At 42.3% G+C, this 26,268-nt stretch overlaps 1 protein-coding gene across 3 annotated transcripts in view; it reads left to right on the forward strand.

Moving 5' to 3' along the window:
- The first annotated feature begins 19,094 nt into the window (after window positions 1–19,094).
- SLC39A8 (solute carrier family 39 member 8) overlaps window positions 19,095–26,268 on the forward strand; it is a 73,682-nt gene continuing 66,508 nt past the window's right edge. Inside the window, exons 1-2 of one of the 3 annotated variants that reach the window (XM_070392064.1) lie at window positions 19,095–19,141; window positions 19,774–20,243. In XM_070392064.1, the coding sequence (XP_070248165.1) occupies window positions 19,953–20,243 (291 nt within the window). In that variant the 5' untranslated portion in view covers window positions 19,095–19,141; window positions 19,774–19,952. Of the gene's footprint in view, window positions 19,142–19,324; window positions 19,358–19,427; window positions 19,524–19,773; window positions 20,244–26,268 lie in introns of those variants that run through there. The other 2 variants (XM_070392058.1, XM_070392052.1) reach the window with 2 other exon arrangements.

The following is a 26,268-nucleotide window of genomic DNA, read 5'->3' on the forward strand; positions in this document are numbered from 1 at the left end:
GGATGGGGGTAAATGTCGTTGTGAAGTAGGTGAGGGAAAGGTGCAGGCCTCTGGAATATATTTTCACTATTTCGTGCTTTGAACTCCCTAATAGCACATTGCCGCCCACCTGAGTGATCCCGCTGTGCACGCAAGCCACCTTGTGATGGCGTGAAGACCACTGAGGCTTTTATTAATAAGGATGGACTTCTGGCTTTAATGGACACCCCCTCACTCAAATTAGGCCATTATATTGAGGTTTTATAGTTCCGGGAGATTTGCTGATTCCCAGAACTACAAAACCATAGAACTGGGATGACTTAGAAAGATGATGACGAACACCAGGATGACACACACCAGTCACTCGACCAGTTTCAAGATCTCCCTCCCCTTGACCTCTTTGTTCTGCTTAACGTCTCCCTCCTTGTAAAAACCTGTCTGCACTGAGATGTTGAGATGGACTTTGCAACAAGAGTCCCTATCTTTCAGGCATCTGGCACTTGGAGAAACCACTTTTCCTTTTCACCAGCATCTGTCTCATGAGTTTGGATTTTGTGGCGACAGGCAGACAAACTTGGGTTCCAGTTACAAACCAAGTCACACTTTCCAGGGCAGATCAAAGGAACTTTTAAGAGAAAATGTTTTCTGCTCATGGGAATAATGTAGTACAGAGTGAAATAATTTATTAGTCTCCTGGGGCTGACATAACAAAGTGCCACACTTGGTGGCTTAGAACAGCAGAAATATACTGTTTCACACACAATTCTGGAGGCTGGAAGTCTGAAATCAAGTTGTTGGCGGGGTCATACTTCCTCTGGAACCTGCAGGGGAGTCCTGCCTTGCATCTTCCTAGTTTCTGGTGGTTTGCCAGCAATCTTTGGTATTCCTTGGCCTGAGCTGCATAGCTCCAATTTCTGTTCCATGATGTTCTCCCTGTGTGTCTCTGTCTCCACAAGTCCTTTTTTTCTGTAAGGACACTCGTCACCTTGGATCAGAAGCCCATCCTATGATCTCATCCTAACTAATTCAATCTGTAACAACTTTATTTCCAAACCAGGTCACATTCTGAGCTACTGAGGGCTAGAACTCCAACAGATAGTCTTTTTAGGGACACCATTCATTCCATAACATATACAGTGATAGCTTGAGAGATGTGTAGGGTGATAGGAACTTGTAAGTCAAACAGATAATGTTTTCTGCTCATGGGAATGATCTAGGGCAAAGGGGAAAACTGATGATATAGTGTGAGAGAGAGAAGGTATAATCATGGGAACAAAGACCTTGGATGAACAAGAGAAATGCATTATACCAGTGGTCTTGGAAAAAAAGCTTGAAAAGTTTATTTGCAATAACAGGAGAGAAGGCAGGGCTTAAGAGTTTAGATAAGGGTGGGCTGTAGATTTGATGGTGGAAAAAATAATTTCTCTTCTGAATGTTTATATTTTCTCAGTGAAAAAAGAAACAAATATTTCTGATTTGAAATTCAGATCAATGTTACCATCACAATTAGTATTGTTTTAGGGAATTGTGGTACATATTGGAAAAAGAAAGAAATATATGAAAGTATATTTGAAACACACATAACCTTTATACTAGATACTTTAAGTATATTATTTACTTTAATCTTTATAACATTTGACACAGGTATTTTTTGGTGAAAGGACCTTTTTCTCTACATACTATAACGGTTGGGTTAAGTATTAAATATGTTCACATAGTAGTCCAGAGGTTTAGCTAATAGCACATTGCCTTGTCAGTGAGTCCTTCTGTTGAAGGCAGTTAGACAGACCTGAGCAGACCAAGGACGATGGGCCAGGCACAGACAGTCACCAGGGCAGAAAGCCCCAGGTGACTAACCATGGGCAAAACTGAGAAAACAAGGACCTTGCCTCCAGGGTAACCTTTCCTCCCCTAGCATATTGCTGGTCCTGGGGTTCAGACTCCCTGACGTTTCATATCACTGGTCATGTGGCTTGGACCCTCCCCTGACCTTTCCTCCCCGGGCATGTTGCTAGTCATGCAATAGATCCCCTTGGAGGAGGAACAAGGGGCTGTAGAGTGGCTTCATGTGACTACCACCGGGCCCTTGCATGACCACTCCCTTAAACGTTAAACCCTAGAGATAACATAGAGGCCTCAGTTGTGTTTCAGCTCCAGGCCCAGAAAAGCAGCAAAACCAGACAAACGATGCCTTGGCTGACCTCAGGACCAGCTACATTGAGTAATGACTCCCTGCCCTGGCTACAACCATCAGTGGAGCCCAGGACCCTGCAAGAGCACACGCAGAAAAGTGATGACTATTCTGCTGAAACCCTTCCCTGAGACCTTCATGTAAATAACCTGAAGACAGAGCACCCTGGGCAGTTCCTCCTCCCAGGAGCACTCCTGAGCCTTCCCCTTTCTCCTCTTTTTCCTCCCAGGTGTGTGACCTTTACCGTTCTCTCTCCTAAGCGCCAAGGGTCCTTCTTTTGCCTCGGTAACTTGTTTCTGAGCCCATTTCTTCTACAGTTTACTACCTCTCCCTCTTACCTTCTAAATAAACTTCCTCTTGTAGTGTGAGTCTTGTATTGGGATATATTTTCACTATTTTGTGCTTTGAACTGACAAACTTCAAAAAGTTTGAAATTTATGAAATTTCCCCTGCCTTTTATGAAATTGTTATTTTTAAAATCATTTTTCTCTTTCTTCCTATTGGTTTCAAAGTTATACATTTGTCTATCACTTTTTAGTGGTTATCTTAAAAGTTTTTAAACATACATATTAAAGTATAAACTGAAAGCCAAAAGAAAAAAAGAGTCTTGCCCAGCCAGCATGGCTCAGTGGTTGAGCATCGACCTATGAACCAGGAGGACACAGTTCAAATCCCCATCAAGGCACATTGCCCAGTGTGGGGTGTGAAGGAGGCAGCCGATCAACGACTCGATCTCATTATTGATGTTTCTCTCTCCCTCTGCCTCTCCATTTCTCTCTGAAATCAATAAAATATATTAAAAAAATAAGAAGAGTCTTGACTCTGACTCAAGTACTGAACCAAGGTCAGGTCTGACTTCACTGGTCTAATACCACCACCAACACTTTGAACTTTGTAATTAGTCAGTACAAAGCGGAGAAGAATAGAGTTTAAAAATATATTTTTAAAGAAATATTTAAGGTATAGATTAAAAATCAATTAGTAACTACTTACCAAGAAACAAATCATCTTCTTAACATCACAGCTTATCTATATGACTAATGTGCTGTAAAAGAAAGAAACCAAGAAGCTAAAACAACAAAACAAAAAATCTCTTGTCATTTAAACCTTTAGGGACCTCCATATTATTTTTTTATCATGTAATTTGGATAATAATTACTTGTTAGAAGAATTCAGGCCAAGAAAAGAAATGCTACCCCCCCCCCCCCCAAAAAAAAACCCCACCCCCACCAAACCCCATTTAAACAGCTGTAAAAGGGCTGCAAGGAGAAAGGCACTGTGACTAGCACTTTTGGGTTTGCAGTGACCAACTTCACCAGCTGATCAAACACCGATGGCCCTTTGTACTTTACCCAGGCTTCTTTGCTCACAGCCCCCTCAGAAAGCATTGTCTCTTTGTTTTTACTTCTCAAGCGCAGCTCAGTTTGTTAGCAGAGGTCTTTTCCATGCTTATCCATCTTTCTGTCAACAGAAGTTTAGGAATTTGAAATGTATACTGCTCTTTATTGTTGGTCTTCGTTCTAAATGAGTCAACATTTAAAACCAATTTACTTTTCTGTATTTTGGCTACCTTTGACTTAACTTCACTCCTAACATTTAAGAATATAAATTATATGTGAAGCGTTCTTGTCTGGTTAAGGCAATGAGTTAATTTTCCAAATGTTCATACACTAGAATTTAAATGTCAGATAATAATTCAAGCAAAGATTATATGACAAAAATAACACCTGTAAGGAGATGATGGCATTTAGCCAAATACATGTGAATCTGGATGATATAGTGAAAACACTGTTATCTTCATCGTAGGCTTCGATCAGACCTGCCCCATAGACCAAATTGTCCCAGATTATGTCTTCATACTAGCTATAGATCAGAGAGTGTAGAGATATTATTTTTGTTGATGGAATTAGAGCTATAGTCATAAACATTGAATTCTAGAATGTTAGCAGTAGCGTAGATGAATAAAAAATGACAGGAATTTAAATATTCTCTAATTATATTAAAAGTTAGGCATCTCTGGCCCTGGCCAGTGTGGCTTAGTAGGTTGAGGGTCGTCCCACGCCCAGAGAGGTCACAGGTTCAATTCCTGGTCAGGGTATATGCCTGGGTTTCAGTTTGATCCCCATTAAGGGGTGTGCAGGAGGTAGCTGATGGATGTTTTTCTCTCTCCCTCTCCCTTTCTCTTTCTCTCTAAAAATCAGTAGAAAACATATTTTAAAAATAAATAAATAAAAGCCAGGCATCTCTATACCCACTCTACAAAAGGTTTTGATATGACCTGGTCTCTGAGGGCACCGAACCCCAGTCTTTGGTGCTATATCTACAGCAGAGCCCATGCACAGTGCATGCAGACACTAATGCTATGCATACCTTTTCCTGGTCTGATCCCAGTCATTTTGCTAATTTTACTCTCCAGTGTTGGCCAAGATGGAGCATTAAGAACCTTTTTCAAGATAAAGAGCATAAAGGACAGTAAAGCTTATGAGCTTTAATTTTCTTTCTACATTATCTGGATGACACATTTATTTTGGCTCCTAGTTTATTCCAAGATTTTTCTGAGTTCTTTAAAAATTCAAAGCCTAGAATTAAAAAATGATGAAGAATAAAATAGGCAGTGATCTAATCGAGATTACTTTGCATCATAAAGATCAAAAACTTGGATATAATATTGGTAAAAATTTGCTTTGAGTTGACTTTTAACAGATTAAGTAGGAAGAAACAACTTAGAGAAGTTACACTTATTTTGAATAAAATATTTTAGATTATTCTATTTTAGATTAAATTTTTAGTTTTACTTAGGTGTTTCAATGTTTAGATATTATATTTTACATGAAAACCCTCTGAAGTAATTATTATTCCTATCCAATATTTTAAATCATAGCTTACAAAGTGGTAGCTACCTGGAATTTATTGGCCCCTCTATTGTATTTTAATCATTTGGATTTTAAGGTTTCAGTCTGTCTTTTCCTTTACATGTGGGAGGGTACAGTTGCAGTTGGAAAGCCTTATGAAGCATAAGATTCTGGCCTCGGGGTATTTTTCCTTGCTAAATATTATTTGAAGACTCAGTCCTTGTTCTTTTTTTTTTTTATTTTTTTTTATTTTTCGCTTAAAGTATTACAAAGGGTATTACATAAGTGTCCTTTTTTCCCCCCCACCCTTGACAAACCCCTACCTCAGTCCTTGTTCTTAATGTGAATCTGTAATTAACCCCGTAGACAGGAGAGAGCAGGGTTCTTTCCTCAAATTAAAGAAAATCGCACAGGCATGAAATCCAGAATGGGAAAGTTTCTCCATGCTCTTAACTGGCTTTTCAACAAAAAGGTGTTTATTCTACTTAACTCTCTAACATTTTTATTTCATTGTTGTTGCTATTTTGAAATCAATACTAAAAACTTAATTGTGAAATCATTTTTTCAGAAGTCTTAGAAAATGTAAAAAAATCAGAGAAAATGTTTACATTTCCACCATTCAGATTTGATCAGTGTTGGTGATTTTGTGCAGTCAATTCTTTTTCTCTAAGCACATTTCATACAAAAATGAATTCAAGCACATTTAAAGAATTGAGATTATGTCAGCAACACTTTCCTATGACATTTAAAATAATGAAAACTGTATTGAAAGAACAACTGTAGTAGTAGGATGAGAGCTCAAATAGATGATAAACCCTGACAGTTTGAAAGTAAAACAATGTGAAAATTACAGTTTGGAGATTCAATTCCATTTTAAAGAATAAAACTGATTGAGAAATATGAAATGAAATAAACACTTAACATATGAAACTCACTGAAATAGGAATTTTTAGGGGTGAAATAGGCAGGTATAGGGAATTTTTAGAATTGGAGGTCCATGGGGAAAAAACACAGGGCTACAGAGTTGCAAAAGGGTACATTTCCATAAGACAAGGGAGGCAGAAGTTAAATTTCCATAAGATAAAGGAACTTGGAGTAGCCAAAGGTCTATATTTACAAAATAATGAAGGAGGGCCTCACATGTTCCATGTGAGGTTTGACCTTTGAGCTCAGGAGTTGCTATAGTGACCAAATCAAAGGGGAATAGTGGCCAATCAGAGGGGATATCAAGGCACAACAACTGCAGCCTTTATAAACTGTGGAAAAAGGAACTTGGTGGGACTCTTTACCCCTCTCCACGTGGGAGTCTGTACTTGTTCTTCAATAAATTTCCACCTTTGCTATACCATCTTCCATCCGTGGCTTCATTCTTCAACTCCAAGGGACAAAGAATCCAGGGAAGCCATCCTGCCCAGGAGAACACTGTGTGTTCCAGTCCAAAAATCCTGTCTCATCATGTTATCAAAACCATGCCATTATACACCATTTACTTCTCCCATCCTTTGTCCTTTCTCCTCCCCTCAAGGTCACAAAAGATAGATAATAAAAGATTGAAAAGGAGTCCATCTGTATTCAGTATTTTTCTGAATTAATTTTATTGCAGCAATTTTTTCTTCTTTTAGAAATCTAGGTGACAGTTATGGGACTTTGGAATAAAGCATTTACTTTTTTTTTTGCTTGTATTAACCTTGAAAAGACCCATGGTGCTTTTGTTTGCATAAATATTTGGGCGTCTTTTAACATGAATTTTTTTCATATAGAATTTAGTTCCCAAACTGCAATACAAAATATATTTTTCACTTGCAAAAAAGAACAAACATGTTTTAGGTAATTTGAATTGAAAACTACGTTGTGGGGTTCCCAGAAGACACCCAAGGCTCATCCATTGTCCACAAACTTGGAGAAATACACATCTACCAGATGAGGCATTTCTAGAAATTGTGCTTGGAACATAAAATATCCTGGACATTTGTAAATCTGTTATTTTCTCAGTGTCACCAGACTTTATGTCTAAGGAATCTTTCCTCTATCACAAATACACATTGAACTCTTCCCTACACTTCTTAGGGTATTAGGATATGTTATTTGGGGAAGTAAGTTTCCTGTGTATTCAAATCATTGTCTTTCCCTGTAATATTGTTAGGGGCAGAAATAGAATATTGAGGACTAGCTATAATTATGGAAAATATTAATCATGCTCTTTTAACAGTGACTTTTTTTTTCTTATTAAAAAAAAAAAGCACCCACGCTGGGAGTTGTATGAGGGACCCGGGAGCTCACCTGGAAATGCAGCCCATCCTCCTCATCAGGGAGCTGCCTATTACCATAGAAAGATTAACAACCTTGTTTCTGAAACCAGAGGCACCAGCCCTTTGCAAACCCCAAGTCCCCATTGCCTATAATTTGTAAGCATGATACCCACTTTTATTTCTTTTTGCCTGCGTCCCCATGCTTGCATACCCATTTTTATTTTGCATACCCATTCTTATTCCTTCTGCCTACTTCTCCATGTAATCTTTGTCCTTGTACCCCATATAAGCAGCTGGTTTATGGGAAACGGTAGAGCAGATTTGCATGGTTGACCTGCTGCTCTCCCATACTGCTGGCATTATTGGGATAAATACTCATATATGATTCAATCCTGTCTCTGCTTAATTGGCTCAAGTAGTGACAGGCAGCACAGACCCCTTGGTTGTCTGGTTTCAATATCTATCCTGCTTTTGTATTATTTTTGTGTATGTCATATTTTACTCTGTAGAGAGCACCTGGGAAAGGCCCCTGAGCTGATTGCCATCTGAATCCAGCGGTGCCCAGCAGAGCCATGCCCTGGAAACATACCTTGCCAGAGGCAGGTGTGTTGTCAACCTGACCTTCAGCTCAGGTGCTAGGAGGTGGGTTTCATTATCTAAATCCAGCTAAGCACCAGGAACAAACATGATTATCCGGGCCCCACCCAGAAGTGACGATTACAAAAAAGCCACAAGAATGCCAGAACTGGTTTGGCTCAGTGGATAGAGCGTCGGCCTGTGGACTCAAGGGTCCCGGGTTTGATTCCGGTCAAGGGCATGTACCTTGGTTTCGGGCACATCCCCAGTAGGGGGTGTGCAGGAGGCAGCTGATCGATGTTTCTCTCTCATCAGCTGTCCCACCCGGCCCCAGCTTTTTCCTTCTATCTCTGTGTCTGTCTCTTTCTTTCATTTTCTCAATCCCCAGCCACCCTTACCCAGGAACAGGATCGCTCTCTAATCACACTGGTCTTGGAAAAGAGAGAAATATTTATATTACTCCATGTACATTTATCTACATTAAGACCTTCCCATTAGAACAGATCATATTTATGTGTAAAGGCACAGGTACTAAAGTTTGGTTTTTCATGTGTGTGTACCAAGAGTAATTTTCCTTCTTCTGAGACATACCCAACAAAGGCATCCAAACAAGAAACAGAACCAGAAAGTGTTACAGTTTCTACAAAATTACAAATCCCATCCAAATTTAAAAAAGAAGAAAGAAAGCAAGCAGCATTTTCTAAAGTGGGCTCTCTGGACTAGGTTCAGCCCAACAGAGAAGTCAGTTTCTGGTCCAGAAATAGCTACCTCACCTGTTTGATGTTCTGTGTGCCCGAGAGACAAGTAGCATCACAATGCGTAAACCATGCTTAAAACGACATCTCGATCTGGTTTGACTAGTTTGAAGTTTTAGTTTTCTTTGGCTTTGCAGTTTATGAAATACTTTAATTTGTGTTGTCTCATTGACCTCTCAGAACAACCCCATGAGATACACAGAAAAGCTAAGGGATTGAAACTACAAAGGTGATGAAACTGTTTACATGGCTTCAGTTAGAAGGAGAACTCGAGTCTTCTGATGCCTATTCCATCATTCTTTCCTCAGTACTGTGCTGCCAGGAGGCTTGGGTTGGAGTTGTCAGTCTATGGTGCATTCCCTAGAGATCTGGCAGCTCTTTCAAACAGGGCTTCCTGACTTCCCAGGAGTCAAGGGAGAGCCTCCTCTCATCGCAGGGGGAGTACTTCTGCCTTAAGCATATGGTGTGAATGAAAAGAACTAGAAGTGAAGCTGGTCAAGAAAATTCATATGGAGATTTAAACTCCTAATCCTGCAGGCACTGAAGAGAAAACACTTTCTCTTTGCATTTTAACTGTCAATAATGAAAAACGTAAAAACTGGAAGGGAAGGCAAGGGAAGCGATGTGGGTCCCAGGAACTGAGGAGTTGAGAACCCTGAAAAGAACTTCTTGTCATATTTTCATTCCACTCATTTGTCTAAGGCTAGGTAGGCTTTGTGCTAAGCTCTTACCCTGAAAATAAAATTCTTAATTGTTCTCACCTGATTATATGTCCCAGCTGGTAAATTTCACTCAAGCACTGGGACCAGTGGTTCTCAACCTTGCACATTATAATCACCTGGGAATCTTGTTATGGGGTGAGGCCACAACATTAGTAACAAAGAAACAGAATTTCCGGAGGTTGAGGCTCAGAAATCAGGATTTTAAAAAGATTCCCAGGTGATTCTAATGTGCAGCCAAGGTTGAGAACCACTGAGAGGGACTCTGACCCTCAAGTGTTGGGAGAGTTGAGATATGGCAAGTATGCTTTAAAGGAGAAATGTTTATGCCGGTTGCCCCACTTAGCCCATTGGCCATCAAAGACTCTGGTTAGTCAAGGTTCAACAGAGTGAGAGGAGTTAAATGCCTTTCAGGGCTATTTTAATAAACCTATGCTATTTTTGTTAGCTTTCCGATACAGAATCATGGCAGACACACCAGATTGTCATCACTGGGCACATAAAGACACACTGAGGGGTTCTAACTCCCCATTTTACTAGTAGAGCTGCCCAGACCTCTACATTTTGATAAGTTTTTATTCCTTTAATTAAAAAAGTAGGACACACCTTTTGCAAAATTCAAATGCCAAATAAATGTGTAAAGAAAAATATACATTTCCTTAGGAGGAAAACAGTGTAAATAGCTTGGTGCATATTCCCTCATTAAAATTTGTTAATGTTAAGTGCGTGCATATGGGTGCACACACGTTGTTTATGTAGTCTTACAACATATTCTGCTGTTTCTTTTTTCATTAGTTTATTTAACATCTTTCCATGTTAGACATATAAATTTTACAAAAGCTCTAAGAATATGTTAAAAAATGTATGGAATTATGAAGCACAGAAACCATGGTGAGGTCGTGCTGGGTGTGCTGAGCTGAATGGGAGCAAAAGACCTGGGGATATGGGTGCATTAGAAAAGCGCGAACGAGAAAGGAGGAAAAGGCCCTCAGAAGAACATGGGCTAATGTAGTTTCCAGTTTGATTTACTCAAACCAATGAAAGCCACACACTATTATTCTCAAAACATTGACCGGGTATTATTTTTGGTGGTACAATGGAAAGAGGCAGGTCCGGGCCTATGTTCCAGTCTAAATGTGTACTTTACCATGTACTTCAATGTGTACCAAATGTGTACTTCACTAAACTCCCTGAGCTTTCCTTTCCTTACTAAAAATGACTAGATTAGACTCGATGGTATCTTCAGTTCTTTCCATGTCTGCTTTAATTTCCTGGAAAACAACCTCAAGAATGTTGTTGGGCATAAAGTAGTCTTTGTCCCAGCGTATTCTTGGTTGTTCTTGTCATTGCTCAATGGCAGTTCTCTAGTCTGGTTACACAGGTCACATTACCCTACCATTTTAGCTTATAATACTGCCCTTCTGTTTTCCAGGTTATAACGAGTTTTCATACACCTTATCACATCTGATTTTCAGTTTTTCAGTGATGTAGATTGAACAGATATTACTTTAATCCCCATTTTATAGATTAGGGATTAAGTTCAGTGTGGACTTGAACAAATGTGATTCCTACCTACATCATCTGTAGCATTGATGGCTGAATAGACATATATGATTTGGATAGACTCACCACCTTGCTCTTATTTGAGAGTTTTATCTGTGGCATGTTTGTAATAATAAGGAATGAATATTAGTTGGTATTTGTAATACAGGAAAAAGGAGGTTTAAATTCACAAGGAGATTTTTACCACAGATGAACATAAAGAATCTTCTGGAACATCACTAGATAAAGGTATTTTTGATCCAGTGGAACTGTTAGGGGCAGAAATAGAATATTGGGGACCAGCTACAATTATAAGAAATATTAATCATGCTCTGTTAACCATGATGGTTCTGTTCTGATTAGAGAAAGCACATTCTAACCTGGCTAGGAGTTGTACGCCCTGGGACATGGGAGCTAACATCGGAATGCAGTCTGTCCTCCTTTCCCAAGAACTGCCTATCATTGTGGAAACATTTACAACCTCGTGGCTGAAACAATCTAGTCCAGGAGGTACCTTCCCTTTGCAACCTCCAGCCTCTATTGCCTGTAGCCATTATCCCCTACCTACTTCCCTGTGCCCGTAATTCCTACTTTCCCACATAATCTTTGCCCTCTACCCAGTATAAGCAACTGGCTTATGGGGAGAGGCAGAGCAGATTTTCATGGGTGACTTGCTGCTCTCCCATACTGCCAGCATTATTGGAATGAGCACTCATATATGATTCAACCCTGTCTCTGCTTAATTGGCTAAAGTAGTGACATGCAGCACAGACCTCTTGGTTGTCCAGTTAGAGAACTTTGAGATTTTTTGTTTTTAAATACATATTTTTATTGATATTTTACAGAGAGGAAGGGAGAGGGATAGAGAGTTAGAAACATCGTTGAGAGAGAAACATCAATCAGCTTCCTCCTGCACACCCCCTATTGGGGATGTGCCCGCAACCAAGGTATATGTCCTTGACTTCAATCAAACCTGGGATCCTTCAATCAGCAGGCCGATACTCTATCCACTGAGCCAGACTGGTTAGATGCTGCCTATCTGTTCCAGACTCTCCAGTTCCAAAGACCCTGTTGTAGTTTTCACTCTTTCAGGTCTCCCAGGATTTTTTTTTTTAATTTTTTTTTTTGCATTTCTTCATCCTGAAATGTGCTTCCACTGCCCTGTCTTTCTGTCAAACTCCTAGTTATCCTTCAAGCTCAAGGGTTAGCTCCTCTGTCAATTAATTTCTCAGCATCTTCTGCAGACATAGGTGCTCCTAATCTCTCTCACTGCAACCTTTAAAATCTTCATTATAGCAACCATCCTCCCACTTCTGTCTAACCTCAACTATAAGCTTCTTAATGGTAAAATGAAATCCATCTTCTCACATGAGTATTCCCTGACAGCATGGACTGTGATCCAAAAGTTAAAAATAGGTTGAAATCTTAGCAAAATTATATTTTTTAATTTCCATGTAATTTGTTCCCAGAATTTTCTCTTTTATTAAAACCCAATGTTTTATTTATTTTTTAATTCAAAGCAATTACAAACTTACAGAAGCGATGCACAGAACAAAGACCTTTCCTTGGAACTGTTTGAGGGTAAGTTGCTGCTTTGATGCCCCATTATCTTGGAATATTTTAATATGTATTCCCTTCATTCTTTGATCACCTTCTTGCTTTCAGGCTTAAGAGTTTCTGGGTTCATGTTATTCTTTGTCTGCCCAGTCCTGGGATCAACCCTTTCTCTAAGGAGCCCTGGTTCTCAGTGGAGAATAGTTTTTGGAAGCCAAACTCAGGGCCCTTTGTGTGCTCATTGTTGTTAGGGTCTCGCTGTTCCCTGGCCCTCCCAGTGGACGGTGCTGGGATTATTTATAGCTATATCTATTTTTATCAGTTTATATGCAGAAAATCATGAACTTACACTGACATCACCAATTCCCACTAACACCATGAGTTCATTCTAGTTAGTTTCTAGTTTTCTCCCTCTCCGTGTTTGCAACAACCTTCCTAGACTGTGAGAAAACTGACTACTATTATCTAGAATATATTTACGTATTTAATGAATCCGCTGTATATATAACAAATCTTCTAGTTTTGATGGCATCTCCTTCCGCCTCGATTCCCTCTTTCTCCTCCTTGGCCGCTGATACTCAATTTTTTCTGCACCCAGATTTCAATATGCAGGGAGGTTTCCACAGGCATAAGGCAAGTCTCATACACCAGCTGGGGGTCCTGCAGTTGAACGCGGTTCTGACACTACCCGTCTGGAGGTAGCATCAGATCCCAGTTTAAGGGCTCAGGCCACAAGAAAGGCTGCCTTTCCCTTCAAATGCCAGTCATAAGGTCCAGGTTGTCATTTATGCTTCTGACTGGTTGATTATAGATGGGAGACTGCAATGATGCACAGAGCCAAGAGAAACACTTTACTTACTAGTACACTAGACCTCTGGTTTATTATACAAGGATGTGACAGGAATAGCCAGATGGAGGAGGTGCCCAGGACAAGGTATGGGGAAAGGGCATAGAGCTTCCATGGTTTCTCTGACTGCTGTCCGTGAACCTCCGCAGGTCTCCATTGGGTGTTCATGGAGGCTTTGTTACATGGGTGGGCGTGGCTGGTTGGAACATTTGCCATTGGCGAGTATGTTAACCTCCAGCCCCTCTTTTGCTCCAGAGGCCAGGGTGGGAGAATGGGACTGACATTTCTAACCCTCTAATTGCATGGTTGGTTTTCCTGCTCCCATCCTCTGATCTGTCCAAAAGTCACCTCATTAACATGATGAGAGACACCTTTTAACTCCTTTTTCACTTAGGAAATTCCAAGGGTGTTAGCTGTGTGCCAGCAACTGAATGATGACCAAATGTCCATTTCCTATTTAAATCTCGCTATCACACCCTCCTCCTATACAGATGCCCTCCTCCCTGTACAGACTCTGGTACCTCAGCAGGGTCTTCCTCCTCACCCTTGTCTATTTTGTGCAGAGTCACCAGCTCGCAGGGATGCCTGACTCTTCACACCAGACTGTCTCTCTTCACTCTGGACTCATGGGCGCCTTCCAGTCTTTGCTCCACATCAAGGCTTTGCTTTGCAAGGACTCCTTCTTCCTCCAGCTCGAGCTCCAATGAACCAGGTGGGGAAGTGTGCTCCCCCGGTCACATGTGGGTACTGACATTCTGTGCTGGGGTGTATGCACACACTTACCTCATTAGGGATGTAGGGGTGATTTTCCATGTTCCCTCCCACAATCTGGACACCTTTGTCACCCTGCTTGGTCTATAACTGCCCAGACTAAGTTTCCTCTTACTTGGATACCCTTCTTCCCTGGTTCAGAATCCAACACCCTGCATTGGGCCACTCTGATGCCCTCTGCACAGATATATTTGTTGTGCTATGCCCCACCTAAGGGCTTTAGGACTGGAAGGGAGAAAAAGGAAAGGAAGGAGAAGAAGGTAAGGGACATGCCATCTCTTAGATTTACTTATTAGTCCTTCCACAGGAATTGAATGCATGGGAAAGTTTAAGAGGCCAATTTGCTTCGTATTTGCAATAGTAGCAAAAGATTTGGACTGGGAAACATTGGAAGCTATTAGAAAAAGTAACATTTGAGATTAAATGCCCTTTCCATTTGAGGAGATAGAAAAAGAGGGCCAGGCAGTCAACGACAAGGACCAGTCAGCCCAGGACAGGGACCAAGGGGAGGGGGGCAGAGGAGAAGGGAAGTAGACGTGGAGACAAATAGAGGACCTAGAACTAGTCCCAGCTAGGCAGGAACCTGGGAACTTGAGCTTTGAAATAATTGAATATTGCCAGAATTCTTTGAAGGGACCAATCAGAAGCTAGCAGGGTATATGAATATCCCTAAACAAAGAGCTTAAGCGGTAACCTCGTTGGGCCCCCTTCCTGCTGGCCTCTTGTGGCAGGAAGTCTGTATTTCCCCCAAAAACTATGTGTCTGCCAACCATTTGTAGGTTTTGTGAGACAAAGAACTTGAACCCAACTGCTGCATTTTGGTTTCACATTGGTGAATTGAATTTTCATTTCTTTTCTGGGTGCTTCATGTTTTGTTCTGATTGATTACTGCCAATGTCTATTTCTGATAGACATCTATACTAATAAAAGGGTAATATGCTAATTACACCAGGTTGACTGGCCATCTTCTGGATGTCCGACTTACTTCCGGACAAAGCCATGATGGTGGGGGTTGAGGCAGAGGCAGTTAGGAGCGATCAGGGGAGGGCAGTTGGGAGCAAGATCAGGCCAGCAGGGGGTTAGGGGCAATCAGGTCGGCAGGAGAGGGCAGTTGGGAGCGAGATCAGGCCTGCAGGGGAGGGCAGTTGGGGGTGAGATCAGGGTGGTAGGGAAGGGCAGTTAGGGGCGATCAGGCAGGCAGGCAGGTGAGAGCGGTTAGGAGCCAGTGGTCCCAGATTGCAAGAGGGATTTCTAACTTCTGGTTGTCGGACATCCTCCAAGGAGTCCCCGATTAGATAGGGTGCAGGCTGGGCTGAGGTACACCTGCCCCCGTCCCTGTGCACAAATTTCATGCACTGGGCCACTAGTTTAGAAATAAAAAGGCTGGGATATTTGTTCTTCTCACCCAGTTTTCTTCTTTCATAGTTAAGGGAATGGCATTCTGGTTAGGTCAAATGACTTTCCCAGGTTTCCCAGTGACATAGCAGAAAAAGATGGATATCTTTCAATATCCTAGCCAGTGAACTCTTTCATTATTATCATTTAAAACCATTTGATCTTTAAGATGAATTTCTGAGAAAACGTGTAGCGTATACAGTTACACCTTATACTTTAAATTGGAAGTCTTTTCCTTCAGTAATGATATTGCTGATAGAATGCCATATTTTGGGCCCTACATTATCTGACTAGTACTTTGGTGATCATATTTCATTAGAGAAGATTATCTAGAAATTAGCCTTACCAATTTGGTAGTTAGTAACAACAGTAATTTAGTAATTAGTGTGGATGAATAAAGAGTTCCATGGAAGATCTTAAATTCCTAACTGGACAGGTTGGTGTGTAGTCACATACTCAGGCCTATAACTTCCTATATAATAAAAGGCTAATATGCAAATTGACCGAATGGCGGAATGTCCAGTTGTTATAATGTGCACTGACCACCAGGGGGCAGACTTTCAATGCAGGAGCTGTCCCCTGGTAGTCAGTACGCTCCCACAGAGGGGGTGTTGCTCAGCCAGAAGCTGGGCTCATGGCTGGTGAGCACAGCGGCAGTGCTAAGGAAGTCCGACTGCTGGCTTAGGCCTGCTTCCTGTAGTCGGACATCCCCAGATGGCTCCCAGACTGCAAGAAGGCGCAGGCTGAGCTGAGGGATGCCCTCCCCCCCAGTAGATGAATTTCATGCACTGGGCCTCTAGTCTTTAATAAAAGGCTTATTTGCCTTAAGCAAGCCCTGTTCATTGTTTCTGAGTATCTAGATTAACACACTTTTGAGCAGCCTCTTTTTTTAGATGCCTTGTTCTAAAGCAGTGGTTCTCAACCTTCCTAATGCCGCGATCCTTTAATACAGTTCCTCATGTTGTGGTGACCCCCAATTTCATTCTTACAAATTGAACATAATTAAAGCATAGCGATTAATCACAAAAACAATATGTAATTATATATGTGTTTTCCGATGGTCTTAGGCGACCCTTGTGAAAGGGTCGTTTTGACCCCCAAAGGGGTCGCGACCCACAGGTTGAGAACCGCTGTTCTAAAGCATGACCACCCTCAAGGGGGGGCATAATCCTAACTATTCTGGAATCCCATTCCCACCTTGCTTTCTCCCACCTCCATGTAATCTTCCTTGACATCCCTCCTTAATTTCAAATGCATAAAATAAATTGCCAACTGTTATTTCCAAACAATTCAGATCTTGCTTCCTAAGAATTGTCAGTTTTGGCTCAAAAACGCCCCCCAAAAACCTATTATAAACATTATTGATTTGGAGATTTCTTACATCACATTAGTAGTTAATGTTTTGAATACTCCCTCTTAATTGCATCTTACATTATGTTAACTATTTGATAAAGTATTCAAGTAAGTTGATTATTATCTATTTTCCTATTTATTGTCTTATATAGGGTTGGCAAAAGTGCAAATGACTGATAAATAAAATTTTATTTTAAAAACTCCATGATATTAAATTTGTATTATTTAAAGTCCATTTATATTTGTGGAAAATCCAACACATTATCCATGTTGCTGTTCATGCTTGGAGGTAATGACTTGTTGGGTGTAGATTTTCCATTTAGAGTTTTCATTAATTTCTTTTTTTAAAAAAATATATTTTATTGATTTTTTACAGAGAAGAAGGGAGAGAGATAGAGAGTTAGAAACATCGATGAGAGAGAAACATCGATCAGCTGCCTCCTGCACATCTCCCAGTGGGGATGTGCCCGCAACCCAGGTACATGCCCTTGACCGGAATCGAACCTGGGACCTTTCAGTACGCAGGCCGACGCTCTATCCACTGAGCCAAACCGGTTTCGGCTCATTAATTTCTAAGAAACACCTTGAGTCACTGAAAGCAAAAGAAAAAATAGACAACAAACTATATTTAAGAATCCAGCAAAAATTTTTTTTTGAAAATCAATAAGCAGTTTACTATGCAGTTATATAAACTCATTTTTTGTAAACGAACTATAAATACATAAATAAATGTCAAAACCTCCTCACTGAGAAACAGATAAAGAATACTGTATATTCAGTCATAATCTAATTTCATTTCTTTTGTTCATGTTTTACAAATCCTCTTTTGGATGCTTCTGATTCCACACAACAGGCACTGAATGGTGCATTTTCTCATGTCAAAGCCCTCACTACCCTTGTTATTGTTTTGAATTTGTGATTTCTCTTTGCTCATGGTGATACTGAACATTCTCTTAGTGCTCTGCCTCCAGCATCATGTTGCCAAAGAAGTTCTGCTCTCACCAGTTCGCTCAGCAAACATCTGATCTTCTGGCTTGATTCCTGAAAACAAAAATTTGAAATTCTGAATTAAAGAAAGAAAAGGAGATTTTATTGTTGAAGGAGGTCTCAGAGTTCTTAATACGCTACTTGTGCTTTGAGCATAGCTAAGTGAGCAATGCAATGCACCACTTTCCTTTTTTTTTTTTACAAATTATTTGAAAAATCATCTTTATTACTATTTTTCAGTTACAGTTTACATTCAATATTATTTTGTATAAGTTTGAGGTGTACAGCATAGTGGTTAGACAATGATATACTTTACAAAGTGGTCCCCGCATTATTTAAAGTACACACCTGGCACCATACATATTTATTACAATATTTCCAATAAAAATCGTGTAGAGTCCTCTTCGTTGTGTAATTTAAGAGCTTAATGGTGATATGAACTTACTTCTGGCCCTTGAGTGAAATAATTGCCCTTTTTGCACCAATGTAATCCTGTAAATTAACAAATATACAGATTTTATCACTGGAAGGGACACATCATCAAGATCGTTTTGCTGTTCTCCCTCGGGGGCAGGAATCCTTCTACCACATACCCCTGGATTTGAATCCCCTTTAGTCTTGGGAAATCACTACTTCCCAAAGCAGTGGTGCCCGACACTCTGCAGAAACTTTCCTCTTGCTACTTTGCCCTGTTACTGCTGCCTTCTGCAATTAGAATGCAATTTTCCCTCTCCATATGACAGCCCTTCAGTCATGTCCACCTAGATCCTCATCCTTCTCGAATCTTCTCTCCCTGTCTCTTTCTTCCAGAGTTATACCTAAGTTCTCCTGGGAGATGAGATTCTTTCTCCTGCCCCATCTCCTTGCCCTTGTCTGGATTTAGTATCTTTTTTGGAAATGTGCTGCTTTAGAAAGCGGTGAATTTAACCCATGAAAGGCGAGAACACTTCGAATTCTTATTGTTCTTGCATCATGGTTTCACTTTATGTCTGGACAATTATAACCACCAGACACAACCTTTGTCCCCAAACACCGCATCCACTTGGCACAAACTTGACCTCATACGTAAGTCAGCTTTTCTTGAACCCTCATCTGAACAAACATTTATTTTAATCTGCGGATATCCCGTGCGGCGTCAGGAAGGGCCGGCTTGGGCAGTGCTGGCTCAGTGAGTTTGCCACCACGCTCCAGATTTCGCTTCCTTTTTCTCCTCTGGGTTTAAGAAGTAAGACAAAAAAGAAATTCCTGCTAGCATCTGAGACAATGCAAGGGGCTCCAGACTCTATTCCAGGAAGCCGGCTTCCAGGTAACAAAGAGACCGCGGAGGGCAGAAAGCAAGCCCGGGAACACCGGCACGGAGGTGTCACTAAGGTAACCTCGCGCGGTGAGAGTGGGGAGCCGGCCGGGCTGAGGCTGGGAACCCGCAAAACCAGAGGACAGCCCCGGGCCCGGCGCCCTCGCGCGGACGCGCGCGGGACTCCGGGCTGGGGGAGTGTGCCCCCACGTGCTGCAGAGGCGGGGACAGGGGCATCCGCCTCTTATCTAAAAGGGTGCAGGGCGGGACGGCAACCAACGGCGAGGCGAGAGGTTAGCAGGTTAACCCAGTCCTTCCTACTGGCTTGCCAAGGGCAGCGACCTGGGAGAGGGAGGGTCCCGTGGAGGCGCTCAAACCCCAGGACGCCGAAAGGGACGGCACGGCCCATCCCTTTTGAGTCTGCTCCGAGGGCCTTGGGCCGAAGGACAGGAAGGGGAGGTGGGGTCCCTCCGCGATGCGGGTTCAGTCCTTCTTAAGAACTGTGGGTGGTGTGGGCTCGGTCTCCGGGAGGAGCCTGTGTCACCGCACAGTAAGCAAATCCCAGGCCGTTTGCAACCCTGGCTCCGGGGCAATTGGCCCCCTGCCCGGCCGAGCGTCCGAGGGCTCCAGCCACGCAGTGTCCCCGGGGCCGGCCGGCGGGTGGCCGGTGGCCTTTATCTCTGCTTCCCCTTTGTCCTCTTTATCTCAGGCTCTCCAGGAGGACCGGGGCCGCTCTGCCTATCGCTCCCCACCCCCCGCACCGCCACTTCAATGCCCCGCAGGTCGCCGGCTCCTCTTCTTCCGAAGGCGGCGGAGGACGACGGGCGCCCGGTGCCACCGCGGACTCGGATCGGCGCCGACGCCTGACCCGCACGCCCTTGGGCATCGATGCCGGCGCGCCCCGCGGGTCCCCGTGCGCCCCCGCCCGCTGCGGGTCGGCGAGGAGCAGTCCCGGCCAGGATGGCCCCCGGCAGGGCGGTGGCCGGGCTCCTGCTCCTGGCGGCAGCGGGGCTCGGAGGGGCGGCGGCGGGGCCCGGGCTCTCCTTCAGCGAGGATGTGCTGAGCGTGTTCGGCGCGAACGGGAGCCTGTCGGCGGCGCAGCTCGGGCGCCTGCTGCAGCGGCTGGGAGCCGGCCCGGCGGAGGGCGCCCCGCAGCCCGCGCCGCTGCACTTCAACCAGGTAGGGCGCCGGCCCGCGCTCCGCGCTCCGCGCTGCCCCTGCGCGGCCCTTGCACACACCGGCGCTATTCCTGCGGGACCCTGCGGGGACCTGCGGGAGGACGAGTTTCGGGACCTGTTTCAAGTGCGAAGCGGCGGCTGGTGGTACTTGGTTTCCCCCAGACCAGCTCCTTCGCCGGGGTTCACGGGCTGGCGGGAGGGAGGGAGCCAGACATTGCAGCCGATGAGCTGAGTAATCAGACGCTTGTGAATATAGGATTTTCTAGAAAAGTTTATAAAGTAGTTTAAGGCGGGAAGCACCTTAAGAGATGCTTCTTCCTCTTCTTCTTCTTTTTTTTTTTTTTAGAAAAGCATAGAAACGGCGTACTTAAATCCTCCCAGCAAAGATAGGGGCTCACATGCTGCCCTCGCTAACAGTTGCGTGGCAGGTGACCACTGCCGAGGAGGTATAAGGCAGTTCCGCCTTTTCTGTGTAGGTTTACACGAGGCCTTTAGTTTACCTGAGGAGACTCCTGGTACAGAGAGCAATGAAGATTATAGCTGTTAATAAATTTCAGCACGATGATAGTATAGATGGTTATTTACAGAATGCATGTTCTATGATAATTTCTTAAAATTGTGAAGGAAGCACAGTGTGGTTTCTGTATCCTCCCCATTTTTTTTTTTTTAAAGTGTTAACTCAGTGCCTTGATTTTTTTTTTTCTCCTTCTGCTGTTGTTCCTGGGAGAATGGACGAGGAATAGTAGTATGCAGTCTTTTCCATATTATTTGTCACTTCTAGCCCATGTTTGTGCTACAAAAACTGTTTGTGGTCCAAGATGTTTGGGGAATGCTGCACACTATACTCCACTCTTGGGAATTTGACATTTTCTAATGTAGCTGACCTTAGATCACAGTTGGGGAAACTTTAATCAGGTGAACTCCTTGCTAAGAACATTATGGAGAGGAAGACATCCTTTTTGTTGGAAATATCTTGCCGCAATTAAAACACACACTGCCCAAGAAGAACTTTGTGATGCCATGTGTATCAGAGGGTGACCTCCCTCTGAACTAGAAGGGTTTTGTGGTTCACTTATGCATGTTTTCGAATAAATTGTAGTTCTGGCTCTGGCATGGCTTAATTAAACATTTGATTTAATGTCTAAGACATATGTTAGCAAAACTGAAATTCCCACATATCATATTAATATTTGGAAGAGAAAACAAAGCAAACAACTTCCTAAGTGTTTTCTGCCTCGTTGCAGTCTCTTCAAGTAGGGGAAACAACTGAGCTGACTAAAGGATTTCTAGGTAGCAGTAGGAGTGGTCACATGCTTGGGCAGAAGCTTGGGGCCTTGCAGCTGCCTATCTGTAGCCCACACATTGTTTTGACTTAAATTATCTCCTTGTCTCGCAGTGTGTGGAGGTGTTGACGAATCATAAAGAGACAAAAGACCTCTGAACCATCTCTTGGCAAAGACTGGAAAATAGATCTAAATTATTTTTAAAAGTTGGTTAAGTTCATTAGTAGTATGATTTCGAGGCTGTGAGTTAGTAGGATACCTCAATAGAGAAATCGTATGCATGCTGACACCTTGTTTCTCATTCTCACATTCGCACCTTTGCCACCATTATGGCCTCTGTGGGCATCAACAAGGAACAGGAAGAAGCCCGTAATCTGGAAACAAAGGGAAGCCAAAGAAAATGTATCACTTACTCAGGCCTGACAAATAACAATTCGATGTTCTAAAAAGTCCTGATGAAAACAACAATCACCAAACAAAATGCCGACAAATGAAAGATTCCAGAAGAATCTATTAGTTTGTTCACATTCATATTTGTTCCAGCAGGAAACCATCCAATTTGGAGCAAAATTTAGACTCATTAATTTAGACTGCATACCTGAAAGAATGCAACTCAAGTCTTCTCACCTGTGACAAAGTAGAATAAATAACGTATGGGCCTATTGTGAGAAACTTGATTTTCTGACTTTGAAAAAAGGTTGAAAAAACAATAGAATTTATTTCTGTGGGTCAGGGATTTATTGACTCTTCTATGGGACCTGTTCACAAATGACATTGTTCCTTCGGATGAGGGCTGTGGTATTTCTTAGGTGAGCTTAACTCAGGTTATAGACTCTTGTACTCTGGAGATTTGTTAGACAATTTGGAAGGTTTTCTAATATTTTTTTTCAGTATTCCTAAGTACTATTAAATTGACTTGTTGCTTTGGGAGATCAAAGTGATTTAAGTTCAAACTAGTGACAATAGAACTATTGAGTTTATTGTTTTGCTTCATGGCCACTGAGGGTCCAAAGATCAGGTTTAGAAGAGGCCGCCCGAACAGTGAGAGGAGGTGGCTCTTTTAGTTCAATGGGAGGTGATGGGGTATAAATCATCTAAGCCAGGGATTTCCTAGAATACACAGAGAAGCCCCAACTGAATGCATTCTTTGGGTGATGAATTTAGAGGGTTAAAATGGCCTCAGGGCTTGTTTATGCAGATGTTCCTTTCTCACTCTCCAACTGCTCTTTTCTCTTCATCTCCTCTTCCAAACACCTCACCTCCAATTTCTTGTAGACACTGGTTAAATAGACTGATAAAAACGAAGATCCTCATCCTCCAAGTTATCACACTAAACTGATTTTAATAAATCAATCTCCCAGGGAGGGTTATTGGGGTGCTGAAGAAGTGGGCCTGGGTGTGGTAGGTTGGCCTGTGAGGCAAACTGTTTCACACCATCACTCAACCTCATCCTTTGCTTCTCTCTCTTAACTTTCTTTTTTCTTTTGATACATAATTTGCAGCATATCTCCTGCATCTTTTACCCCTTTTGACATTCCTGCCACCTGCTTGCTTGAACATTGTTTGTGAAAACCTTCAATTCACATTCCATCCTCCTAAGGCAATATTTGGAGTATGCCTATCTTCTTTCATCTTGAGCCTGGCATTCGTGGCCCTTCACCTCAAGGTTGACCCTGAAAAGTCTACCTGCCTCTCCAGACCTAGACCTCACTAAAAAACTATTTACTCTTCAATGAATTCACCAACCATTTCCTAGCTTATTATCTTCCTTACACCCTTTCTGTTTCCAACTGGAATATCCTTTTTTTCCCCTTGAATTGCCCTATCAAAATCCTATATGTTTAATCTCCCAGTTATCCTTTGCCACTCCTCCTCCATAAAACCTTTCCAGGGTATAATAGCCAGCACTGATATGCTGTTTTCTCTCTCTTTTTGAATAACTGAAATGTTTTTTACTATGGTAATGACACTTAACTAGTCATGTGTTCAACAAGTATTTTGAATGACTATTGTACTCTAATTAGAGTGGTCATTTTAAAGTAGAAATCTGATCATATCACTCATCTTAGTAAAACAATTAAATTCCTTCAAGATAAACTTCAAACACTTTAATGTGGCTTAAGCCCTTGAATGATCTAGTCCCTGTATATTTCTTAAGCCTTATCCTTTGCCACGACTGCAGTCTTAGTGGACTGCCTGTAGTTCCTGGTTTCCCATATACATCTGCTTCTGCTTTAGCTATTGGTTTATACATTACTTTTTCTGAGAAGCCTTTCTTGGTCTACTCAAGGGTTTAGTTGCAATTATCTTATAATATGTAAATAATTTAGTATGTATTATAATTTTCTGTTTATATGGCTACACCCTTCCAACTTCCTTACCACCCCAGAGTTTTAAACAAATCGAACGGAATGACCTAACTTTTCTGTCTAGAGCAGTGGTTCTCAACCTTCCGAATGCTGCGACCCTTTAATACAGTTCCTCATGTTGTGGTGACCCCCAATTTCATTGTTACAAATTGAACATAATTAAAGCATAGTGATTAATCACAAAAACAATATGTAATTATATATGTGTTTTCCGATGGTCTTAGGTGACCCCTGTGAAAGGGTTGTTGGACCCCCAAAGGGGTCTCGACCCACAGGTTGAGAACCGCTAAGGTTAGTGTAGTACCTGGTACATAACATGTATTCATGATGTATTTTTTGAATGAATAAGTGAAGATTGCTTAATATGAGTAAGATTATTTGGGCCCTCACATGAGTTTACAGTTCCCTGGGGGAGGTATGGTGCCTGCACACTTAACTATAATGCATGCTAGGATGATATGTCTAATTAAAGAATTACAAAAGAAAGTGGAATGGGATCAGACTTGTGTTTTCAGAAAATTCATTTGCATGAGCAAGTAGAAAGGGCTGGAGTGGGTCAGGATGGGAGCTAAGGAGGAAACTGCAGTGGTTTGCATGAGATGTAATGATTGTTTGAACCTGGAGACAGGCAGTAGGACGCACAAAGGCTCTGCCTTTTTATGGAAGAGCCGGCATGGCTGAAGAGTAGGCAAAGAGCCCCAAGGTAAATACTTTCTGCTATAGTCTTTTGCCTGCAGTGGTCATTTAACGATTATTAGATCTTTTTCTTCATTCGCTTCTGGCTTGAGGACTTCAAGGGGGAGAGGCAGCGACGTAACTCTTGGTTCCTTTCTTTTTTTTCTTTCTTTTTTCTTTTTTAAAGATGATTTATTTATCAATAATTTAAAAGCTATTTTTGTATCTGTTAACATAATATTATAACTAACATGGTCTGGAAGCGAGAGTTTTAAATGTCATACAAATCATAGTGGCCTTAACCTATTTGTGGCCACTTTTTAAAGACCTGCTGTACACCTTTGGAGAAGTTCATCATTAAGGCTAGAGGCTGTCAAACCATACTTCAAGTCCTCTTCTTCATCACTGTTGCCCTTTTTGTCCATGGTTAAGCCATCTGTGATTAGTTTATGGTGGCTTTTACCTTGTAATGTGGCTGATGAAGGGCTTGTGCTAGGTATGGGAGAAATGCAAGATCAGATGTGTAGAGGGAACAGAGAGGAAAGGCATTTAGCTCTGCTGAGAGGGGCGGTAAGGGAAGGTTTTCTTTGTAAAGTGATGCATTCCAGGCAGAGGGAACAGCCGGGAACAGCATGAGCCAAGATCCAAAGGCTTTAAACAGCAGGTATCTTCAGAGAACTATTTGTTCAGTGTTGCTGAACGTAAATATGGTAAAAATGGTCTTAAGAGCTTTCTTTAAAAGTGGGGGGTGGCTGTTGAGTTGTTAAGGAAACAAACAAACTAACCTGAGTTATAAGGCTCCTGTCCACAAGAACACCTGCTCTTACACATGGATATAGCAATCTTGGGCTCAGATCCTTGCCTTCCCTTCTGGCCTGTAGAGTTTCTGATGAGAAATCAGGTGTCAGCCTTATGGGAACTCCTTTGTAGGTAACAGGTTTCTTTTCTCTTGCTGCCTTTAAGATTCTCTCTTTGTCTTTAATTTTTTTGCATTTTAATTATGATGTGTCTGGGCGTGGGCCTGTTTGGGTTCTTCTTGCTTGGGGTTCTCTGTACCTTCTGAACTTGTATGACTTTTTTCTTTACCAGGTTAGGGAAGTTTTCTGCCATTATTTCTTCAAACACCTTCTCTATTTCTTTCTCCCTTTCTGCCTCTCCTGGCACACCTGCGATTCTAATATTCTTACATTTCACATTGTCCCACAGCTCCCTTAAACTGTCCTCCTGTTTTTTTAATTTTTTTTTCCTTTTGGTTCTTTGATTGAGTGATATTTTCAACTCTGTCTTCTGATTTACTGATTCGATCCTCAGCTTCCCCAGCCTGCCTTCTGAGCTCTATCCTCCGAGTCCCCAGTCCTGGCTTCTGCTCTCACAGCTCTAGTCCACTTCACCCTCGCTCTGCCAGAGCATAAGGTGGGTGGCTCCACAGGGAATTTTGTGTGTTGGCCCTTTAAGTGGGTGCCTGAACTTTCAGCTGCCACTCCCTGGCTGACAGCACCCCACTGCTTTTCACAGCTAGTTGTTATGTGGGTACCCTCCTCAGTTTGGTGCCCTCTGCTGGGGAGCCCAGCTTCGGGATTAGATCCCAGAGTTCTCAGTGGCACCCCCTCCCCCACAGCTGAGAGATCTCTCTGAGACTTCAGTTGTTGTCTGTGGGCACCGGGCCAGCCCTTTCTCACCTCTGCTCCTCCTACCAGTC

This window comes from Myotis yumanensis, unplaced genomic scaffold, assembly GCF_028538775.1.
Source record: "Myotis yumanensis isolate MYYU_CA2020_CCGP unplaced genomic scaffold, mMyoYum1.0.hap1 SCAF_1, whole genome shotgun sequence".
NCBI classification, from domain to species: domain Eukaryota; kingdom Metazoa; phylum Chordata; class Mammalia; order Chiroptera; family Vespertilionidae; genus Myotis; species Myotis yumanensis.